The 24354-nt window shown below is 44.2% G+C and overlaps 3 protein-coding genes across 8 annotated transcripts; 1 reads left to right on the top strand and 2 right to left on the bottom strand.

The window, feature by feature from the left end:
- Nucleotides 1–1843: 1843 nt before the first annotated feature.
- LOC100649850 lies at nucleotides 1844–23209 on the top strand. Of its 4 annotated transcripts, none has more exons than XM_048409312.1 (23): nucleotides 1844–2149; nucleotides 8841–9355; nucleotides 9695–10237; nucleotides 10398–10759; nucleotides 10838–11518; nucleotides 11582–12035; nucleotides 12143–13065; nucleotides 13169–13338; nucleotides 13407–13615; nucleotides 14422–14498; nucleotides 17779–17878; nucleotides 18003–18131; nucleotides 18239–18405; nucleotides 18474–18627; nucleotides 18719–19124; nucleotides 19215–19491; nucleotides 19567–19748; nucleotides 19968–20436; nucleotides 20537–20729; nucleotides 20840–20985; nucleotides 21056–21179; nucleotides 21252–21614; nucleotides 21747–23209. In XM_048409312.1, exons 2-23 carry the CDS (start codon nucleotides 9206–9208, stop codon nucleotides 22452–22454), a joined length of 6987 nt encoding a protein of 2328 aa, XP_048265269.1. In that variant the 5' UTR covers nucleotides 1844–2149; nucleotides 8841–9205; the 3' UTR covers nucleotides 22455–23209. The 4 variants fall into 4 exon arrangements, with proteins under 4 accessions (XP_048265269.1, XP_048265268.1, XP_048265267.1 ...); XM_048409311.1 differs by having other exon boundaries at nucleotides 10359–10759; XM_048409310.1 differs by having other exon boundaries at nucleotides 10308–10759; nucleotides 19986–20436.
- On the bottom strand, nucleotides 16139–17407 carry LOC100650449 (CXXC motif containing zinc binding protein). The gene is made up of 2 exons (XM_020864949.2): nucleotides 17179–17407; nucleotides 16139–17088 (listed from the first exon to the last, which is right to left on the bottom strand). The coding sequence occupies exons 1-2, from the start codon at nucleotides 17191–17193 to the stop codon at nucleotides 16555–16557; spliced, it is 549 nt and encodes a 182-aa protein (XP_020720608.1). The 5' UTR covers nucleotides 17194–17407; the 3' UTR covers nucleotides 16139–16554.
- Nucleotides 22689–23712, bottom strand: LOC100650211 (general odorant-binding protein 99a). 3 transcript variants are annotated; one of them, XM_003398507.4, is made up of 6 exons: nucleotides 23570–23712; nucleotides 23415–23490; nucleotides 23216–23304; nucleotides 23023–23125; nucleotides 22883–22947; nucleotides 22689–22819 (listed from the first exon to the last, which is right to left on the bottom strand). In XM_003398507.4, exons 1-6 carry the CDS (start codon nucleotides 23648–23650, stop codon nucleotides 22802–22804), a joined length of 432 nt encoding a protein of 143 aa, XP_003398555.2. In that variant the 5' UTR covers nucleotides 23651–23712; the 3' UTR covers nucleotides 22689–22801. The 3 variants fall into 3 exon arrangements, with proteins under 3 accessions (XP_003398555.2, XP_012168318.2, XP_048265291.1); XM_012312928.3 differs by having other exon boundaries at nucleotides 22883–23125; XM_048409334.1 differs by lacking the exon at nucleotides 22883–22947.
- Nucleotides 23713–24354: the final 642 nt, after the last annotated feature.

Genomic DNA, 24354 nt, shown 5'->3' with positions numbered 1-24354 from the left:
TTACGGAAGGTTCGTTGGGAACGCAACGAGTGGATTCCCGTAAAGGGCTCGTTATCCTTTCCCGTTAGTTTCGGTAGCGGGCCGCGTCTACACGGATCAAGCGAAAAGAGTCGATCGCGAAGCCAAGCTCGAGCAAGAGAGAGCGGAGGACGACGATAGCCCTTCGTGCCTTGTCAACGAGCCATGAATTGTCGCTCGTGCGAGCTTATGCTGTAGACTGTAGGCAATCTTTCTTTGTACTGTTCCCGCGGTTCTGCCTCAAATTATCTCTTCCATTCTTCGTTTTCTATTTCTATTTCTCTTTCTTTCTATTTTTATTATGCACGGAATCAAATAAGTTATCCAGATTCTTCGTTGGAAATTTTGTGGCGAAACGTAATTGCGCGAAGTGGAATTCCGAATCGCGTTCGATTATTACGTTACGCTCGAGCTTAATCGAAGTAGTTGCTACTCCTTGCGCTCCTTTGTCTCCGTGGTGCAAGGGAGAAGAGGTAGCAAAGAAGGTAGCACACCAATTTCGAAGCTCGGCTGCGTAACATGTGTCAATCGTCGATGGGCGATGCGATCGTCGAATCGAATCGAGTGAAGTCAAGAGGATCCTCGGACGCGACAAGATCAATATTTATCCTGGCAAAAATCCAGCCTCGAAACAGTGCCAACTCGTATACGGATAATATCGCATCCCTCTGGTGAGATACCTACGTAATTATCGTCTCGACGAATTCACGTTTGTGCCCCCAATTTCCTTTCTTTTTTTTTTTCTCGCTGGCAAAAGATTAAAAAGGGAGATTTGGGAGCGAGGGTGTAGAGTAAAATTGACGCGAGGCAACATTCCAACATTTGGCGTCGAAGGCAGACAGATTCGGATTTAGTCGAATGGGAAAGTCGAGCATGTAAATGCGAGAAAGCTGGGGGCAGGCATTCGACCGAGCAATCGATAATCTTCCTTTTTGTTCGCGATGCAACCCCGAAAGGTATTCATTTGGCAGTATAAAAGCCGAAGGTTTCGATACTTTGAGACGGTTCGACGTCGCTCTGTCGAAAGCCACGAAGAGCCACAAACAATGGCAAGCACAAAGTTAAAAAGGTCGCTAAATGATAATTCAAACTAAATGGTTCCTTCTCATTAAACTGAAGAAGATGAGAAGAAGGAAACAGTTATTCTATGCCGAGAATCGCGCAGATCGATCTTACGAAAATACATCGTAAAATCGAAAGAGATCGTTGTCGTGTCTTTTCTACGGCAATACTCGACGAAATGAGAGCGGGAATTCTCCAAAGTCCCCTCGATTGGATCTGGCTACCCTACGTTGTCGAAGGGTGTCGTCCCGTTTAGCCACTGTTGCACAGGGACGTATCGCTCGTCGTTCATTAGTCGTGCTCGTATAGCATACATTATATATATACACTACGTAATCGTGTCAACGCTGTAACATCGATTTATTTAAGATCGTACGTTTTCTCGTAGAGGATATCGTGGACGCGCAAAAGGGACAGCTATGTATGTATATATGTACAATAATGTACATCGTCGGACATCGAACTCGATCGAGTCGTCTAGGTTTGTCAGCTGTCGAGAATGCCAGAGCGGTAAGAATTGGTCGGTTTCTGTCGGTCGCGAGAGCGAGAGGAGCACGAAATCAGGTAGGATTCGAAAGACGGTTCGTGCTCTTTAGTTCGTGTCGATATTCCGAGTGAGACGGTGGGATGGCTCGTATCGACGGGAAAGAGCCGAGAGCTTGACAGAAGCGGACAGTATCAGGTGGAAGGGAGTACATAGAGTATAGAGGGAGAGCACCCCATTCGAGTACGGCCCTGCAACGTGCCCACCCAATAAGGGTGCGTAGTCGGCGGCGCTCAGTCTCGTCGGAACGGTCACTGAGGTAGCAGGTTTTGTTCCCGTAGTATTAGAGTGTCGCGTGCCGGCCGCACTGCGGCCGTGCCTCTTGCTCTTCTCGAACGGTCCATACAACACGTCTCACGTAAGAAGTGACGCGCATCTTTTCACACGTTTTAATTTCTCCAACGTGGACTCGTTGAATAATCGTTCGATTCACGGACTACTTGATCGAGATCGGCGGATTTCGGTATTTTCGAAACGTAAGAAGAGATCGTAACTGATGGAGGATGACGTTCGATGGAAAGCAAGGTAAAGCATTACTTCGAATACGTTCCTTCCGAGACCCCAATTCCTTAACGTTCGTTATTCTACCGAAAGCTTGGCAATCGGCAAACAATCGCTTCCCTACACTTTATTCGTTTATGGACAAACGACCACCGTTCGAATCAGATTTGTCTCCTAGCATCCGAGCATACGACTTTCTCTCTACTACATACTATACAAACGAAATCTTATTGGCGATTGTATCGCCTCTTACCTCCTAGAAAAGAATCTTAATACCGTAATCTTATTAACGCGACGATAAAAGCGACGATACTGTGATGGAATATTTGGAGAATAACGCAGGTTAAAGGTTGTACAATAGACGGTGGGTCGTTGCAATACGATGCGTCGACGCGTAAAAGCTGCCGTCGTCGTTGCATCCGTTTTTTTGTCCGAGAGAAAAAGCACGTAAACGTCGTTTCGTACCAACAAAACGAACGTAGATGGACAACTTCAATTCGGCATGGTAAGTGTGGTAACCGTCGTTTGCGCGGTTTTCCGAATCCAGTGCGCTCGAGTCCGTCGCACGCTAGCCATTATCGTTACATAACCTATATACGTTTGCGAACGCGGACCAATTCCATACGAGGAGTACACCTAGGACGGGATGGTATGGAAGAAGCAAAAGGTTCGTCGCGATTTTCCAGTTGTTCAAACGGTTGATCGGACGTGGTGTAAATATCTATGAGTCTCGAAGGAATTTTGAACAAAGAAACGAAAATAGATCTCGCGTCGCGTTCCATAGAACGAAGGACCAATCAGTTTCAGCCTCTTCGAGAGCGACCGCGTCTACGGAACATAGAAACTATAAAAATGCTTGTTCCCTCCTTTTCTGCTTTCCTTTCTTTTTATCAAGCAGCAACTCCACCACAACCTTTTGTTAGATATCGTTTCATTGTTTGTGCGCTCTTCTGGATAGGAGTCGAATTTCCAGGAAATATTTTCGCGGATAAACATGGAAAGGCAGAGAGAGAGAGAGAGAGAAAGAGAGAGAGTTCGCGTTATCGCGAGTAAGACAACTCGGGTAACGATTAACGTTACCGAGAGTCGTGTCGAAGGGTAGAATATCTTCTTCGAGAATAATACGTAGTCGAGATACTCGATGAACGCGTTCTATCGTGCGATACGGCACGGTTCTCGCGGCCGGAAACGCGAGCCAACGTGCGATATCATTTGTTCCCGGGAACATCGCGCGCTAAGGCGTGGCGTTTCTCGAAAGGCAAAGAAATAAAAAGGCTGAACGAAGAAAGACACGCCAAGAGTTCATCAGTCTGAAAATTTCGTACAGAAGTCTACTCGAAGCAAAGTGGTGACGGACAGGAAATGATCGTCACAGCTTGCGAAGGAAACGCTCAAAGAGGAAACACAAAAGGGAGAAGACAAGTGCGAACGAGATAAGTTAGTCCCCGGTAGAGGTAGTGGTGCGTAATCGACTCGCGGTGTGCTTTATTCCGAAGATTCGCATTCGTCGGAGTTGAGAAAGGCGAGACTAAGATTCTCCTCCTAAGTATCTATACGTAACGCGAGTCTGACGAGTGCGAACCGTCGCATCACGCGTCACGCGACCAATAGATACGGGCGAGCGAATGGATGGATGGATTATTTTTGGTCACGAGGATCCTCGTGGAGGGTAGTTGGCTCGAATTAGCCGTTCCGATAGAGGGTGCGCCGGCAACTGGAGCAAAGGGGACGCCTTTTGCTATTTCTCTCGGCCTCCATTTCGATTAACGTTTCGTTTAAATTTGCTAACGAGTCGTGTAAAACTTAAAATAAATTGCTCTTGCGACTTTCGATCGTTTGTGTTTGAGCTCGTCGATTGATGGAAGAAAAATCGTTCTATATAGTATACGGTATGTATATTGAGGATCGTTTTCTCAGTTTAGGCTTTCGATAAACCGAACCAAAGCTCTCGAAGAAAGCCGGGCAAGGTCGGAAAGTATTGGAATACAGGCGTCTACGCACAGCGAGTATCTACGCACTGGCGAGTTGCCAACCGGCCGTTAATCGTGTTCCAATTGTTTCGTATGTTCTTCTAACGCGCATATTTTCACCTCACGCCATTGTCACGAGAATCATTCGGGGAGAAAACCGTGTTCTAGGAAGGGAACACCCGTTATCCTTTGTTCCAATGAACCAAATGAACCTACAAATTAGCTTTTCATTTTATCGAGATACCAACGTTAATTGGAATTAGATACACGCGCGAGCGATCGACGGTCGTTGTTCGCGTTGTATTCCTCCTGATGCCAATTCAGACATACGAATAGTAGCGACGCGACTTGTTAAGTTCGCGCCTTCTTCGAGAACAAAGTTACGCGTAATGTTTTATTTTATAGCTTGATTTACGATACAGCAAAATATCCTAAATCGAGTGACTACATAACGATAGCTATACCGCTGTGAAAACTCTCGGCTGTTCGACGATTTTCCGCCTGGAACCGAACCAGGTTTTACCTCGTGTCCTTGACCCTGACCGAGGTTTGTCATTTCCTCTTCTCTTTATATTTTTCCCCAGTCGCGAATCCAGTCGCTTCCCTAACAAAGCAAACTTTCTCACTGTGTCGCACCGATTTCGCAACGAAATTCACTAAACTGACGATGATCATGATCGGTATTTACAATTTAGAAAGCTGTCGCCATCTTGGATTTCGACGATTTTTTAACAAGTTGTAGAAATCAACAGTCCGAACAACGTTTTGCTTCGCATGTTACTACCGGACTCTTTTAATTCTTGGATATTTGAAAAAATCTATCGGTACCATTCCAGTGAATTTTGTCTGTTTTCGAGGTATTTTGCAAAAAATTGTCGATATCACTACAGTGAAGTTCGCCTATGATAATTGTGCATCCGTGACAGCGTACGCGTTAGTATTGGTTTGCCGGTCACCGTGAGGTAACCGGATAGAATGACACCTAACCCGGACCATGTAAACTATAAACAAAAGATAAGAATTAGGTTTGGTTCAGGCGTTACTTCATCCAGTCGCCGCGAGACGCGCATACGTTGCACGAACGCACAATTATCATAGGCGGACTTCACTGTGGTAATATCGACAATTTTTTGCGAATACCTCGAAAACTAAGACAGAGCGGCGGTTATATGTACAGGAAAATTTCATTTGGAATCATATATTAAATATATTCAATTACACGTCGCATATATTTAAAAAATGATGGACATTTAAGATGGCAGTAAACTCTGTAAATAATTACCTCAGAGTCAGCGCACTTGTGGCCACGTTATCACGGAGTTACATAATTTTGGCAACCGTCCAACTCGAGCGGGACAAGTCGTTCGGGTGGGAAACAAACGCGCGGTCGCGATCGCGTATGCGCCCGTGAACCGTCGTCGATGACTCACAGTGTTAACGTTATTACGTACTCGGAATTGTATTTATGTATAGATAATTTAAGCGATATGGATCGAGCGCAACTTGATCGATCGCGCTGTGCGACTTCTCGCGAAACAAACGCGAGATACGCTTCTGTGAAGAAGTATAGTCGTCGGAGGTATCAGGAATGCGATGGCAGTGGCAACGGGGCAACGGCAACCGGGAAAAGGAGCCGGCGCGCCGGATCGATCCGAACGGTCAACGAGCAAACCGATCGAGACTCGAACCGTGAAATCGCGGCAACCGACTTGTTTTCTTCCTCGTTCGAGTTTACGCCTGAAAGGGAAATGTTTCGAGAAAACGCGGGGGTGGTGATGAGCGAGGGTCGAGCCGCGGCATGTCGTTCGGACGAGAAAACAGATCTCGTGAAAAACGAACGTTGCTTGGATCGATCGATCGATCGATCGATGGGATCGACCCGTAGATCCCCGGGGGTTGCCTGGGGCGAGAGCTGCAAGAGTTGCCATGGCGACCAACGTTTGCCCCGGCACGGTCGTGGTCGCTACCTCCGCTGTGCTCCGAACCACCCACGCGGCTGCTCGATCGAACCCTTTCCGAATCCCGTCTTTCTAGCTAGCCGTTAGCCGGTACTCGCTTTTTCGCGTCTCTGCCGCTCGTCCACCAGTCGCGATCTCTCCGAGTCCGCGACTACTTTTTCTCGAGAATCTCGTTCCCTTTCTCCCGTTCTCGATTCCTTGAGAAGACGCGGTATCGCATCGACTCGCTTCGCGCTGTCGCGACAGTCTGCCGAAGGCGGCTCTACATTCCCAGAATCGTCGTACGCTCGCGCGTTGGCTCGCTCACGCGAAAAAATTATAATCAATAATGGGTCGATTATTTTTATCTTAGCGAGCGACGTTGCGTCTTAATCGAATTAATCGCATCGTCGTTAAGTATACGCTGATCGCGCTCCGACCTCTTCGCTGTTCGACGCGCGATCGAAGGGTTAAGGACCGCGCTTCTTTCTTTATACGCGCCTCGCAACGATAACGTCGCATCGATTCGATCGACCTTTTTCTTCCTCGTCTCGGAATATCGTTGCGCGCTACCGCGCTCTACCTTCGATGTCTTTCTTCGTCGTCGGAAATACGATGTCAGTTCGCGAATGCGTCCAACGAAATCCAAATCTTTCCATTGGGCGAAATAAGGGCTGCTAGTTCTCGAGAACGCCATCCCTCGCAACTAACAACGTAATCGAAGAAAAGAAAAAATAAAGTCCAACTCTAAATTCGAGTGAAAATCGTAACCGCGAACGCGCGACCTCGCCGGCTTTGTATCCTACGACTAGACGACGAAGATGAAACCACTGTATAGCGTAGCGTAGCGAATCGTCCATTGTCTTGGTCGATTGTTTTCTCTTTGCGTTTCTCGTTCGGCGTGTGTTCCTCTTTCGTCCAGGGTAGCACAATGGAACGACGCTCGAACAACAACGCGCGTCGTGCTGCGGCGTTTTCTCCGAGTCGACGATTTTTTCGAAATGGCGAACCTCGACTTCGCAAGTTTTTAATCGCCTTAACCCGCGCGTCTTCCGTTCCTCCACTGTGCTCCCTTTCGCGAAATATCGCAAACGGAAGTCCACTTCCCTTCTTTCTTCGCCTCTTTTACTACGATTCCCTGTATCTCGGAATCTAGCCACTGGTTCTTTTCTCCTCGCTAACCGAGAAAGGTTAACACTTAGGCAGCAGGTGGCGTTGTGCCGCTGCGTCGAAAACAAGCGGCAGCTTTCACCCCTTTCGCGACACGAATTTCTTCCTTTCCCTCGGATCGTTTTTGCCCCCGATCACTAACTCATTCTTCTCTCCTCTCTTTCTTCTTGCTTTCCTATTTTCTCCTTTTTATTCGCGCATCTTTACCCCGTCTTACGCGCCCCTCGTTACCTTCTCCTTCGACTTTTCTTCTCTTCGCGTAAGAAAGATGCGTGTTACGTGCGACGTCCTTCGTTGTCTGACCGTCAAGGCCCAAGCACCATTAGACAGACCCACCATAAACTGAATCTTATTAGTTCGCAGGAACCTTCGATCCTGCGAGTATTTTCGGTTTGTAGCTGGTACTTAAAGCAGTCCTTAGGTTTATTCCACGTTCTTACAAATTACAGAGAAAGTAGTACTAGTAGTAGGTTTTTCCCATGAACAAGGTCACCCCCGAGCCGCGTCGGTAGGAAGGTTCCTCCTCCGATTTTCATTTATTAACGTTAGCTATAACCAATGGGTATCGCGGATCGTTACCCTCGCTTTTCCAACGAATCCACGTGCTTAGTTCCAAAGACACACCCACAGCGAGCTTTCCTCCGTAATCGCACAAGAACGAACTTCGCTTGTTCTGATCGCGACAGAACAGTCACTTCATCCCTCTAGACTTGTGCTCTAGACTACAGAGCAGTCGCTTCCTACCTATACTTAGTCCGTTCGATTTGCTACTTCTGTTACATCAAGAAAATCATCTTCTTCTTATACATTCAACCGTAAGGGCCTTGCTCTGTTACGAAAGAACATTCAGTGCTCATCCATCGGAGTGTCATACCTCAAAGTATCGTCTACGACATTCATATCATACGTAACGGTGTAACTCTTTAGCGTATCGAGTGTTGGAAATACAAATTTTATATTTTTCTAATCGCAGCGTTGTACCACATCAACGACCCCTATTATCCCACAAGAAATAAGGGAATCTGTTGAGGTGATTAGATGTATAAAGAGAGACAACGCGTGGATAAAGTGTAAGGTACAAAATATATATATTTAATTTAATAGAGAAGCGTAATAATAAGTAGGAATACAATTTGAGCTGGTCCAGATCCGCACGCTAGCAGTGTTACCTTATAACTGAAAAACCCCGAAGCCAACGTCGCCTGTCTACTGTTTATGGTCTGCCTTCCTGCTATTCTTTTGTCTATATGCCGTCGATGGCTTCAGCGCTTGAGAAAGCTAAAAAGACCAGATGTGGAGTTTTCGTAGAAGTGGTGACCACTTCGACAGGATCGATCTGTTCGTGGTGTCGATTATTATAATCGTAACGGGAATTTACGACTCCCGTTGACGCGTTTCCTCGCGACCGCGTCTCCCCGCGAAAGCTGGAAAAAAAGCCGTAAAAGATAGACGTAATTTTCTCCGCGAGAGAAATCTTCCAAGGTCAGCGAGAGGAACGGTAGTTGATGGATAAAGTCGATTCGGGTTTCGAACGAAACTAAACAGACGACAACGTTAGATGCATGCTCGTGCATGCTCGTGGTTCTCCTTTTGAAATTGAGCTTTTAGCGATCTAAGTTCTCTCGCGTTTTGTTTCAGATCTGTTGGGTCGCATCGTCGAGGAATGGACAAGGTGCGAAGAGAACGAGCAACGTGTCGGCCTTCCACGCTAATCGGACGAACGGCGACAGGCTAGAAATTGGCGAGAACAAGAAACGTTCGCGAGCTTCCGGAAACTTTGATCGCTGTAGGCTGGCTTGCTCGCGAAATGGATCGATTCTCGTCATCGCCGTCGATGACGTCGTCAGCGTCGTCGCCGTCAGCGCCGACGTCACCACCGCCGTGATCGAACGCGAGTCGAATTCGACGATCCTGGAACAGATCTGCGATCCCCGACGCGGCAGCAGGACAGCTGATTTCTGAACGAAGCCCCGCGCACCGTTGGCCGATCACCGTCGCGCATCATGTTTGGAACGAAACTGCGCACATGGATGGAAGCACATATCGTGCGATCGAAAAAGAAAAAGGACCGAAAGGGCAAGGGGGAAAAGGGTTTCGACTCCAATTCCAATTCTCCTCGAAACGGGTCTCACAGGTCTCCCGCGTTGCACCAAGTGAGTATGTTTCGATGTCGACCGTACGAAACCCTCTTTTGGAGCTCCTTTGCCGCGACGGTCTCCTCTATTTTCTCAGAGATGAAAACGAGAATCGCGGAGCAAACGAGCGAAGAGACGGCAACGGCATCGCACTCTCTCTTTCTCTCACCTTCTGCCTCCGTCGACTCTCGCTTTCCTCTAGCAGCCAACTGCTATCCAATTGGACCGTACACCGGTCGTACTCGGGAGTCGATTCTTTCGCTTTACCAGGCCGCTTCCACCGCACAACTTTCTTCCATATCAGCCTTTCGCGCGATCTTCTGGCCCTCCTATATTTTAGGTCATCTGGATTCGCAGGTTCATCCGGTAGATTCGCCGTCGAGAAACGTGGACGAAATTCGATTGCACGGAGAGGATGGTAATCGGTGCGGTACCGTGACCGCGTCCTCTGGTACATCGGCGGGCACCGGCAGCGTCAACCTCTCTTCTCCGGAAAGCGCCTACAGTACCGGATACTCGACGGACGGTACCTCACCCGGAACCAGTTATCCACCGGAATATTACATCAACATCAGGACCGGCACCCATTACTTTCAGAGTAACGCCAACGCCAATGCCGGCACAGCCACAGGCAACTACAGTAACAACAACAACAACAACAGTAGCAGCAAGAACAACAACAACAATAACAACGGCAGACCGAAGAAACCGAGCGATTCGTCGGATTTTCCGGTCGCCTGCGCTTCTTTGCTCTCAGCACGCAGCAGACATGGAAGGTTCGAGGGCAACGTCGAACCTTCCGTTTCTGGCTGTGTCACGATGTTCTCTACGGCAACCGTGACGATGGACAAGTTGGGGAAAGACGTCGTTCGATCCAACGAATACGGAAGGACGAGTAAGGTACGTATCCCGAACGTCACGCGGGACAGATTCAACGGAGAGGAACAGACTCGCGTCTTCGTCCTTTTAGATATCGACTCGACAGTCGTTGCAAAGTGACGCGATTCGCTTTGCCAAACAGATCGGCGATCGTCTTCCTGAAGAGGATCTTTCGGTGCAGCGATCGGCGCTACCGAAGGAGAGGCGGACTGAGGAATCCTTCTCAGCGGAATCTTCGAGGAGCAATTTGACCGAACCACCGCCGCCTTCCTCCATACCGCCGCCATTGCTCTCACCGACCGTTCAATCGCCGCGCGAACGCTCGCGAATCCGGACGAATCCGTGGCTGTCGGCCAACTCTTCCGGCTCGAGTACCACCACCGGCTTCAAATCGAGGTTAAATATCGACGATACCAGCAGTGGTTCTGGCCTGAAGCTCACGGAATCGTCTGGGAGCGCGAGTGACGTAAACGCGAGCAGCGCGCGAGTAGGACGAGCCAGAAGAGAATTGAAACAGGAGAGTCTGAGCGCCGGAAGGAGTCCGTTAGTATATCAGAGTTTTCTTTGCCTCTCGAATTCCGCCGATCGTCTTCTTTATTCCAATCCAAATCTTTCTCGTAGGATAAATCAAAATTGGAGAATAGCATCTGGCATGGAGATTCGGCCAAAGATAGCTTTATCCGTGCAAAGACGCAACAGCAGCAGTAGCAGCACCAGTAGCGGCAGTAGCACCAACAGCAGCAGCAGCGACGGCGGTAGCAACGTAAGCAGCGTTGCCGGTAGCAACGGTACCGGCGGTAGTAGCAGCAACGACAACGAGGACGGAAATAGGAACGGCAATGAGAAGGAAAATGGAAACGGAAACGGTAATAGAAACGGTTCGTCCGCGTCATCGATCACGCGAAGCGCCAGGTCATCCGAAGACGATATCACCTTGAACGAGATGATGGGCAAATTCGACGAAAGTTACGTTTACGAGAAAGAGACGGACATCTTGTCCGACAGCGATCCGACCGATTGCGAGGACTACATCGAATCTCTGTCCGATCTGGACGCCGTTAGAGACGGTGCCGATGAAAACGATCCTCTCGGCAACGATGACTTCGACTATATCGACAACGGTTCGTTCCTCGATCTCGACAATCTCGATTGCACCGGACGTTTCACCAACACCGGACACTGTACTTATTTCGCGTTCGCCGGCGAACTCGCACGGCGGAGCAGCAGACTGCGAGAGTCGTTGATGAAGCGGAGGAACAGGGACGACGCGGCGACGGCGGCCGCGGCGGCCATGCTTCAGAGGTACGTGCATGCGCAAATTCTATTTCCTGTCGGCGATGAAACGCGTCGCGCCTCTGTTCGCAGAACGATCAGCGCGAAGAATACCGCGAAGAAGCAAACAGCGCGACACAAGAAGCAACCGACAGACGAGAAGCAGCAGTCGAGCGAAAAACGGAAAAAGAGATGCTCGCAGCGCAGGAAACCGAATTTCGACAAACGCGATCCGAATACCGGCGTAATAGGAGGAATCATTGGTCGCAATAACGACCGTAACGGCGACGACGACGACAACAACGACGATGACGAAGAAACAGCGGCAAACTTGAACCGCGTGCTGGTCGAGAGAATGCTGCTTAAAAACTCGGGCTTCAATCAGGGTAGTAGAAGCGTCGGTGGTACACCGATTTGTTTGCGTCGCAAGAAACAAAATTGCGACGTGAACAAAAATTTGTCACCGCTCCGATCGACCGACGAACGATCGTCTGCCGGCCGGCTCGTCACCGGTGATCTCGATGTCGTCAAGAGACGTTCCAATTCGGTACGCGCGCGCGCTCTAATTTCTACCTATCTACGTATATCGGCCTATGCTACGTATACCGATTATACCGATATATCGGTCCTCTTTTTTTTTCTTTCGATCTGCAGGTGAGCTACGTGAACGGAAACCTCGTCAGGCGGCGGCTAACTACCACCGACAACAACACCTATATGACGACGTTCGCCTCCGAGATCGCTCTGATCGAGGCCGATAAGGAAGCGGACAAAAAGTATCGAGAATTGATCCTCGAGGCAGAGAACATTTTGGTGAACATGCAAAAGAATCAAACCAGCCTACCCATCGTACCATCGCCCTCCCGAAAGTTTCACAACGGACTCACGAACAAACGGGTCGAACTCATCAAAAATACAGAACTGAATATCGAACTTGCCCTCTCCAAGAGTAGGAACTCGCAGCCGGAATTGCAGAGTGGCAGCATCAAGGATCTCGAGCATACCAGTCCCAAGAGGCAGCAGTTCGTTCAACCGTGTTCCCCGATGCGACGATTCGTCGAGCGAAACGTTTCCCCGCCGATGCCCGGTACGACAACAGCCACGTTCCAATCCAGCTCGATCAAATGCTCCATCGACTCCCCTCTCGTTTCGAGAAGAAAGGCGACGGCGACGGTGAGCCAACGGCAGTCACCTGATAAAAGTATGCTTCGTTGCTCTCGACCGAGGGTTTACGAGAATCAGGATCCCGATGATTACGATGGACGGCGAGTGAACGCGAGAATGGCGACGGCGTCCACGACCAATTCACCATCGGCAGTGACAATGTTCAATTGCAACGGTATCATCGGTTCGGATCAGTGCGCCACGCGCTCTCAAACTTCCCCTTACCTCGTCAACAGGCCTCGTTGCACCTTTTTATCGCACACAGATTCTTTCCCCGGAATAAGTCGAAGAGAACTTCGCACCTCGAGATCGTCGCTCAACGCCGTAACCAAGGAGGAGGGAGTAACGTCGAGTTCCTCGGACTCGGAGGAAAGATGCGACATCAGGAGGCGAGCACCTCTAATGACTTTCAGGTTAGCGTGTCGAAAGCTACATCCTTGACACCCACATTTCCCCGTATCCGCCGATTTTGTTAGAAGCAGCAGTCTTAGAGAATGCTCTTTTTTATCTCTGCAGGTCAGTCGATATGGGACCCATAAAAGAAGGATCCTCCTATTGTCCGCAAAGCGAGCCGGTCAAAAGGAAAGTGTACGCAGGCAGTGCTACCTATGGCAGGATACAAAAAACTCTAGGGGAGCATATCACGTTGAGAAATTCGGATGGGGATACCGCCACCGACGATACCGGTAAGCAGCCCATACGATAAGTCGTGACAAGTATAGACAACTGTCTACGCTACCGCTACCGTTCACAGATGATTCAAGGAGATCTCTGAAAGAAAAAGTGGCTAGGCTTCGGCAAGAACGGTTGGCCGCAAACGCGTCCGTAAACGCTCAGGATTCGCAGATCTTCCAGCATCAATTGTCCCGACTGCGAAGGCAAATGCTGATGCAAACGATCGAGGGCCTGAAGAGAAGTCTCGAGGATCAGTCCGCCACTTTGAAGCAGACGTGTTTGGAACCGGTAATGACCGATCGATTGCCCTGAACCGATCGCGAAATCGAAAAGAATCGACATCTCCTCTTAGAATTGGCTCGCGATCGGCGAATCCGGCCGGTCATGTCGCTGTGGAACAATCACGACGACGACAACGACGACGGCGACGACGATTCGCGCATCGAAGATCATCGAGCGACGATCCGCGACGAACAACTTAGGCGCGACACGCGGTTACGCTCTTCTTCGTGTAACGTTCTGCCGAATTATAACATGTGATGCTCACGAAACGCGTCGAATCACCGTGAAACGACGATGATCGACACGATCTAGCCGAATTTCTATCTATCTATTCGTTTAGAAGGGAATCGATCTATTTTTCTGCCTGTTTATACGGTAAGGGAGTCAAAATTAAGAATATGAAATATTTTCTGGGCATTGTTCTCGCGTTTTTTGCTCGACGTGTTAAAAATGATTACGCCGCCGCGACTGTACGTGATCCCTTCGAGTCGTTTCAGGAAGAATCGCATCCACTGGAACAAAACCGGGAAATATCTTTTTCAATTTGCCGTTCTTACGATGAATTTCCTCTTATCGCGATTTGCTTTTTTATCCGCGCTTTCCTTTTCTTCGTCTCTTATTTTTTTTTATTTTTTTTTTTTTCGATTTGTCTTTTAACTTAACGATCACAAACGATTCGCGTACTTTCACGGGCCTATTCGTAGATTAATTCTCGCGTCGACAGCATGCGCCGGTATCCCAATTTTCTCGTACATATACATATATTAACTCGTAATGTTCCTATTTCTACTTCATACTTGCTACTTCCGAAGATAAACTGTCAAAGTAACAACGGACTAGGAGCAAAGTTGTCGTCGATTCCGTCGCTCGGTCGGAACAAACATTTCCCGTTAGTATACCAAAGATAATAATCTAGCACGGTAGTATAGAATCGTTTAGTTGATAATAGCATCATATGCTATATAGACGTTCATAATATTAGAAAGCTACTACTAGAATGTTTTCTTCTGAGTTTCGTAGAAAAACGATATTGATTCGCGTGGAGAAATCGTCGAGAGATCTTCCAAGATCGTCAGAATCGAATTCTTACCGTCGACGATCAGTTCGATTCTTCCTTCGTTCGATTCGTTACGTAAAATGTAATTCTCCTTCGCTGGTTCGGCGTCGATGATATTCAACTCTGACGGTCTAATAGACGAAAAATACTTTCAGTCACGGTGATATTTTTGTGAGAATAGACTGATAGCGTTATCGACATATTATATCTTTAGACTTAAGCGTTCGATGACAATTGTTTCTTTGTGATTTACATATACGTTTCGAGTTCTCTCTCGGTAAGAGACGACAGTTCATAATACGCGCACAATATTTATGTTTGTGTTAGATGTGCTAGAGACCATAGTAAAAGATGTTAGAGAACAATAGTGGTAGCGAATACTAGTACGCTAGCTAGTTAGCCAGTTATCGACTATACAATGTCGTAATATCGTTTTTTTTTTTTCTTGATCCTCTCTTGTGATTTATTTGCCCGTTTCGTTGGGAACTGTGATTGCAACTTTCTTAGCCAGTTTTAAAGTTAACGCCGTAACACGTGAAATACCTATTAATTTCACAGTGAATCACGGTTGGCTCAGGTCAATTCATTCGCAACTTTTATACCCGATACGTGTGTATCTATACACTCGTATACATATACACACATATATGTATATATGTTTAATTTCTCGTTCGAGAAGATTTAATTTCTACTTTATTTTTACTTTATACAAGTAAACGAATATTGTTATCATCATTGCCATCATCAACATCGTCATCATCGTTATTATCATCATTGTCATTATTATCGTGACTATAATTTTCTTACGCGGAGAAGCTCGTTCCGGTCTGAATTAGCGTGAACGTGGTATGTCAAGTTTATGCCGATACGTCACTACAAAAATTTCCTAACTGAATATTGTTGTTTAGTATGACGACTTTATATTACTATTATCACCATCATCGTCATTCGTCATTATCGTTACTATTACTAGTACTATTATTATCGTTTAGCAGTATCATCATCGTCATCGTCTTTATGGTTTTCATTACCTTAACTAATTAAGTAGACCGAAACATTCCGAAGGTAAGTACGCGCTAAAGAACGAGTTCTAATCGCATAGCTGACTAGTCTTGTTCAAACTCTTCTATGGCTTGTTGATTGGTTAACGAATAAAATTTTCAACCTCCCCCCTGCTAACGCGCAATGCTAGTCACCCGGTTATTCAGGTGCAGGGTATAATCGGCAATTTTCAATCAACTTGGAAGAGTTATAAAATTATTGTTGCAAATTTCCTCTGTACTAAACCATTTACGAGATTAAATGGTCTTTTTTTATATGATTATGAATAAATTATATTACGTCGTTGGAAATGTGCATTCGTTTACCTTGGTTTTCTTTCCTACACGATTTAACGATGTCGCTAACTACGGTAGACCGTCTTACTTTTTCTTTGCCTAGCTTAGTAGTAGTAATAGTAAATATCTATCCTGTTCATGTTACAAATATGTATTTATTACATTATAGTAGATTTGTGTATACATGAATGTGCAAGAACGTGTAAATCATATTCTACGTTTTCAATGACAACAAACAAATAGCTTTTTATTATCTAGATTAGAAAATTACAAATTTCAAATCGATATAGGCATCTTTGAATGTCTCTGCTTAGATAAATATTTAAATATATGTATGCACAATACGCGCGTAGATTACACATGTATGTACATTGAAACAAATTGTTTAACAGAATACGATTAAAGTAGAGTATCAGCTTAGTAGTGAAAAGATGAGCAGACAAGAAAAAGACTACTTTTGTAAAATTTATATTGAATTCAAAGTATTTCTATTTTTCGTAGAGTATCCCATTATGTGTGTATTGATTGCAGTAACAAGCACTTAAAACTTATTATTTCATTCTTTCAAATCTATGTTCTATTTCATAAATTCCAACAGGTTCTTTAATCTTGTCGCAATAATCAGCCCACTCTCCTTCGCTTAAATCTACATCTGTAAATACTTTTCCATCGTTTACGGCTTTAGCAGTCCATCCCTCTCTTGCTGAGAAATCACTAGGTTCGAGGCCTCGACAATCGAATATCGCTATCGTTTGGAATTTCTCCTGATCGTTCGCGAGAAACGATTTGATGGAGTCCTCCAAGATGCTCATGGAATTTTCGCGAGAACAAAGTTTGCATTTGCTCGCAAAGTGATTCACTGAGTTTCCTCTTTGGCTTGGAATGGACTCGCTCAAAGATACATAATTCCATTTTTCTGATACTTCGCCACAATTACAGCAAGTAAATTTGAGGTACCATCTAAATTCTGTTCCCGATGGTTTCAGTTCCTCTATATTTTCTAACGTAGCTTTTATCTGAAATGCTATCTTTACCATTCTGATAAGATCTAACTCTCTCCGTTTTACGACAGTTCTTGATGTTTCCTATATTATTATATGTATATGTATATTTGTTAAAATAATATAACCTTATTGAGGTTATGTTACAAACGAATGATTCGTAAATGTACAAACGCTATTTCTCTCCATACAATTAATTGCACAAATAACAGCACATGGGCACTTCTGCACAAATTGTCTCGTTTTATACTATACTATCAATCGAGAGCTACTTTTAAACGAAGTATTATAAACGTATAGTAAATAGTTAAAGTAGAATTTGAATCGTGTATGTGCGCATGAGTACAATACCCGTTGGTAATGTAGAAAATGATTTAACAAGTATTCTACAATTTAGTTTTTCATCTATAATCGTACATTTATTCAATGTACATTTATTACACGAGTCAGTGCTTTGGCAATGCTCTAATCAGGTCTCATACGAAATCGTTGCAGTGGTCACGTTGTTCGTAACCTGGATATTTATGAATAGCGGACAAAAGAAATAAGCATGAGACGAACAACTTTTCTTTCTGCAGTTTGTTTTTATATTCTAACCACATATTCTAATGCAGAAGATATTTTAGGTTGTGGTGGATTTTTGAAAAGTCATGCCGATATCGATTTTGCTAAAGTACAAATAAAATTGTGAGTAGTTTATGGAGCAGTTCCTAACCAAATCAAATTACAACGCAAATTACGATAGATAATGACTTAAACTTTCAATCTATTTAGATATACAAAATCTGGTAGCCTCAAAGATTCCACAGAGTGTGCCCCTAACAATGGATATTATTTCCTTCCTTTATACGATAAAGGAGAATACGTTTTGAAGGTAATAAGAAACAATATAAGAAAACTTCATAATAACCTGTTGTTTAATGTATATTAATTAAAGAAATTAATTAAAGCCATTGTATCTAGTTTTGAATATTAATTTTCTGTTTATATATATTTAGGTGGATCCACCTAGGGGATGGAGTTTCGAACCTACAGAAATTTTATTGGTCGTAGATGGAACTACGGATGCCTGCAGTGAAGGCAAAGATATCAATTTTACCTTTAAAGGTTTTGGTATCACAGGCAGGGTAAACTATCCATGTTTACGTTTTATACAAAATCTAATATATATGGAGTGATAAAAATTATTCTATGAGTTATTGGCAATACTATTAAGAAATTTAAAACGGTTTAGGTTACCAGTTTAAGATCTGATTCTGGTCCTAAAGGTGTTACAGTATCATTGTATAAAGAAAGCAACAAGCAAGTTCCTGTTGGTACAACGGTTACCGTGGAAGGTGGTATATTTTATTTTACCCCCATACAACCTGGACAATATGTACTTGTTGCGTCCCATCCCACGTGAGTACCATCAGGTTTGACTTAATTGTGTTACGATACATGTCACATTGCGTTACTTTATTCTTTAGATGGATGTTGAAAGTAGATACTGTGAAAGTAACGGTACGAGAAGGCAACACAGAACTTCCTGATGGTAGTCTGGTAATTTATGGATACGATGTGAGCGGTCGAGTTACCAGCGAAGAAGAAGCAGTTAGTGGCGTAACATTTGTATTGTTTGGAGTAAGAGTTTCTTATATTTTCTTTCTGATATTTTTCCTGTACACCTTGCAAAATTAACAAAATCTGATCTATTTGTCTTGCGTTTGCTTAGAACGGTGTAGCTAGGAATTGCGCAACGACACCTATAACTAAAGATCTCGAATCTAGAAAGCCACTTTGTCACGTTGTATCGGATAAAAGTGGTAAATTCATGTTTCCAAGTTTATCACCTGGCGAATATAAACTTGTTCCGTATTATATCGGCGCTCAAACTAAATTTGATGTTCAACCGCCTGAATTATCGTTCAAAGTGAATCACAGCAGCGTCCTATTACGTCAAGGATTTAAAGTTACCGGCTTTACGGTAAATGGTATCGTCCGTACCGCTATCAATGGAGATCCTTTACCAGGAGCGAAAGTTTTACTTTCTCAAAAGCAAATCGCTATAACGAATGAACATGGAAAATATGTATTGGATAATATAAAAGCCGGTCAATATATTCTGAAAGTTGAAAGCGGTATGCCAAGTTTAAGCTCAATTATTGTCTTTCTGCGGAAAATGCGAATTTCAGTTATTTATCTTGCGTTTCACTTCCTATAACGCTCAGAGGACCTACTGTTCGATGACAAATCGGTCAAGATCTCTCCCAATTCTCCGGAACTTCCCGTTTTGATACCAGCAGCGTATAAAGTTCATGGCAAAGTTTCTTTATCGGCAGAGGGAGGTTTAGATCATCGAAAAGTTTCCATCCAGAATACGGCTACCACGTTTACCAAAGAAATTGGAATAGATACAATAACAGGTGAATTTTCCACCTATCTCACTCCTGATACGTATCAATTAAGCGTTATTGTAAGTGCGGAAGAGAGAGCTAAAGGTCTACAGTAAGTTCATTGTCGTTGGCTTTTTGCATTTTTATTCAAGTTTCTCGATATCTCTTGACATTGATACGTTTTCAGATTTTTCCCATTGCAACAAACCATCTACGTGTCGTCCCGACCGGTGGGCAACATTAACTTCTTACAATTAAAAGCTACGTTAACAGGAACGGTAAAGTGTTTACCACAAACCGATTGCAGTCAGGCATCCGTAACGTTGAAGGTACTGGACGGTGTCACGATAAAAACAATTCAAACAAAAGGTTAGATTTTATTTTACTTTATACCTTTCGTATCTGATGGTTGATCTCTTGCTTTTGGAAATTCTGCGACAATAAGCATGCGTTGAAATAAAAAAAATAAATTTTATTTCATACTTCAATGATACAGGACACTATAGAACAATTAATTACAACGCGTTCTTATTGTCGTGGTCATATCGGGCAATTGACCCACTCGATACTACCGTTTTGTCTGTAAAGTTTCCTTTGATCATGCAGCTGGCCAATACCAATTTACGGATGTATTACCCGGCCATTACGAGGTGTTAATAGACAATGATGTTTTTTGTTGGGCGAATCCCAGCTATAGAATTTCTGTAACTTCAGAACGATCTGAATTACCGCCCTTCGAACAAACTGGATTTTCTGCTACTTTTATATCTTCTCACGACACCACGGTTGAATATTCGAAAGCAGGTGAATTGAAAAAATTAACGTTAGCTCTGAACAAAGGAAGCACGAAGCATTGCATATCAGAACCTGGAATGTATACATTTACGCCAAAGAGTTGTCACGTTTATGAGAAATCGTCTCACACATGGAATACGAACACTGTTTCGCCTATTTTATTACATTCGACGGAGCATAGTCACATAGGAAGCATTTTAAGTCGAACCGCATTAGATGGAATTAAAGTAAAAATCGAGAATGCAACGGGTGAGGTTATAATGTAAGCGAACACGTACCGTATTTTTATACAACTTTATTGTATCTTCATATTTCACATTTGACGCGACACATTTAATGTTTGCGCCATTTCTATTACATAGGCTTGGTCCATTGAAATCAACGCGTCACGAAGATTTGTATAAATATGAATTCGAATTTAAGGCAAAAACAGATAACGTTTATACAATAACACCGTTATCAAATATCCTTCTATTCAGTCCGACATCACTGAAGGTATTAGGTGTGAACGATTGTCAAGACGATATTGCTACGTTTGTGGGCGACTTAGGGAAGGTGAGTGCTATAATTGTTCGCTTAAAGTGCTTAAATGCGTTTTGCTCAAATTCCTCGCTACGATCGGGGTACGTGTTATCATTTTTTACACCTTGCTGCGTATCGTACAGATAATTGCTGGTAGAATCAATCCACCACTGGAAGGAGTTACCGTGAAAATATTTGGTAATGACAAAGCTGTACCTATACACACTCTGGACACGCAAGAAGATGGAACGTACAGTATTGGTCTTTTGGATGGGAAAGTAGAATACAGGTACGCGCGCGTCATTCCATATCTTTTTTCTATTTCATTCGTTTATAATTCTTCGCTGTTTGTTTATCAGCGTTACCGCGGAGAAAGAAGGATTTGTGATCACTGGGCCTGATTCCAACGGAGTATTTGCAGCTCACAAATTGGCTGAGATCATAGTACAGGTTTCCGATCAAGCTGACAATGTTTCTCTACAGGTACGTACGAGTCCGAGGCGATTAAACTCTATAGCAAATTATGGAGTTGGGTTTGATTATTGCGATATATAGGGTGTCCTGCTGTCATTGTCTGGTGAACAAAGTTATCGAAAGAACAGCATTACCGGCGAGAATGGGAAATTAATCTTCAATTCTTTGTCCCCTGGCGAATACTATTTGAGACCCATGATGAAGGAATACCGTTTCGATCCTCCATCGAAAATGATCAAAGTCGTTGAAGGTGCCACAGTAAAGATAAATCTATACGGGAAAAAGGTCGCGTTTAGCGCGTACGGTTCCGTGACGTCGCTAAACGGTGAACCCGAAGCCGGGTTGCTAGTCGAAGTTCAAGGACAAGGAGACTGTGATAACCTTCAAGAAGAAGCGACCACGGAGGAGAACGGTAGCTTTCGAATCCGGGGGCTTCAGCCAACGGTAAGCGAAATCTCTGCTTGTCATTTAGATTTATTCGTTTTTTACGTTTTCGTCTCGATCAAGGGATTCGTCCTTTCAAAAGCGTTTCAACAACAACTTTAAAAGCAATTTGTCGTCTTTTCTTTCATACAGTGTACCTACGTATTCCGTCTAAAACCGAACGCCGAAGTTAACGCGCACATTCAACGTACTAGTCCCATCTCAACGTCGATACAAACTTCGTCGGACATTCGAGGTCTTCGATTGGTTGCGTTTCACCCTATAGCGCGTACCGACGTCTCGGTACACGTCCTGTCTGTGCAACCGGAACACTATCGTACATTGAAAGTAAAACTATGCAGAGAAGATACTCCCGATTCACCGATACACACGTCAAGATTAAATACTCAGCAGTTGGGTAAGGTCGGTAGCGTTTACAATGCTGGTTTCCTGGTACATTTGCCTCCGTTGCAGGCAGACGGTAAAAAGTACTTTGTACAATTAGAATCTTCATTGTCTCATGCGTTACACAAGTATAGAAGCGTACCATTTTATTTCGAGGCGAATTCATCGTTCAAATATGTAAAATTAACATTCAACGCGGAACGTAAGATCGATCATAGCGATATGAATCAAACGTCCGTGGTCGCGTTACCTTTTATCATGTTTATCGCAGTGGCGTTTTTCAATCGAGAAAAATTATGGTTGTGGCTGAACGCTTTAATCGAAAGATGGCCAAAACCGGCGCCGATTTCGAGAAGCCCGATACAAGCTGTTCCTGTCGATCCCAGAGCGGACGATATCATAGTCGAACAAATAATGAATATTAACAAAAGGAAAACGAAACCACGCAAGGTGTAATTATCATCGATTTTTCGATTGTTTCGCGATATTTTCAGTTGCGTTACGACGATTAACGCGCTCGCGAACGCGATACGATCTCTTGTCGATCGATAATCGATCTCGTTACATTCTATATGTACTGTGTACATTATGTACGTGGATCGATTTAGCGAATACCGCTTTATCGGAATACTTCGCGTTGACTTTCAAGATGAAATGTTCGTTACTGCGTCTCTAAAGTATATATGTCACTCTCATAGATAATTATATTTTTATTATGCTGATATAATAAACATAATTTTACTTTGTTACGTTTCGGTACAATAACGATTGTCCAAATGATAACATGGTACTTCTATGGTTGATCACGGAGCAATAAACGCCTAGAAAACAAAAGATAGAAAGCTTTTTCATAAAAATAACTCGCGCTATCTTGGCGTACTTACTATAGGATTGACGTTGTACATGCATTTCATGAACATGAAAGTTTTTTCGCATTTATCTTCTGCGTCTAAAGAAATAATTATCAAAATAGTAGATTTATAACAGATAAACTCGCGGTCGATACAATCGATGGAATACTTACCGACGTCCTTGCAACTATCGATCATTTCATGACCTATTTCTTTGTAAACATTTGGAATTACTTGTTTCAGTATGTTGTATCTTATTTTACCATTCTTGTCCATCTGCACTATGCAAAACGACAACACTCTTTTATAGGAAACGCGATATTATTGTCTAACTAAGAAATACAATGCATCAACATCGAACTTTACCATGTTGAACTTTTCCAGAACGCATTTAAAGTAACATTTCAGATTCTCATCGTCAGGAAATTCTCCGTATTCCGTAGCTTCGATGGCCTCTGTAAAAGGAAGTCGTTGTTAGATTTAAAGGACGCAAAGAAACGAAGAGAAAAAGAAAAAAGAAAAAAAGAATCTGTGGAAAGTGTCGCTGCGCATTTCGCCAACTTACCAAGCGTCGTCTTACTTTCGACGATACACTTCTTTCTATGTACGGATGTCATTCTCCTGAAGTCGTCGGGATCCGACTTGTTCGTAGAACATTCGGGTTATTTCCATTAAGAATGTAAAGAGATAGCGAATCCAGATACCTGTTACAATACTTACGGATATGGTACCTCCGTGGACGAAAACGAATCGCAGCGTTAGAAGACAAATCAAAGACATCCAAACTGCCGCGGCTCTCATTTCTCCGGTAATTCGTTGCCGTCGATGAAAATATTACAATTTCGACCACGCACGTCAGGAACGTCGAAGACACCAGAGTCAACTCTGTACCGGTGCTACGAATTCGTACCATTTATAGACGTCCACTTTTCGCTTCAGCCGGCTAAAAGGATCGGTTGGCGTAATTTCATATTCATACGCCATACAATTATTTGATTTTACTCGGCAAACGAACACGCCACCTTCTTCATCCGATGTTTATCTAATGATAGCGTCTAAAAGCTAAAGGAGAAGTTAAGCCCCAGCAACAATAGACATTTAGCGTAAATACAGGCGTGTAAATTGCGACAAAGGCACAATTATCGAACTCGTAGCCAACGGACAGTAAAATACAGGCTAACGCAAAACGTTCAATTAATGTTCGAATTTCGTGCAGTCGAGCATGTTCCTAGCCACTTTAATCACTTCCTGCTATCCAACGAATAGACCTCGGGATTGCACGAACAAACCGACCGTTTTCTATATAAGGGAAACGATGCATGTTGGCTAGGCAACGTCTTACGGATTGCAAGATTATCGGATGTCGTTTCGATTCGACAAAGAAAATGCGTCACGACGATACGCGTTATTCGGACGAAGCGTATTTCGTTCGCAGGCCATTCCTTTCATTCGTATCGCGCACATTTAATCGCGACCTCAATTGGCAATTGGATCATCCGAGCATC

Source organism: Bombus terrestris, chromosome 10, assembly GCF_910591885.1.
Source record: "Bombus terrestris chromosome 10, iyBomTerr1.2, whole genome shotgun sequence".
Classification (NCBI taxonomy): domain Eukaryota; kingdom Metazoa; phylum Arthropoda; class Insecta; order Hymenoptera; family Apidae; genus Bombus; species Bombus terrestris.
This window is presented reverse-complemented; position numbering and strand designations above follow the sequence as displayed.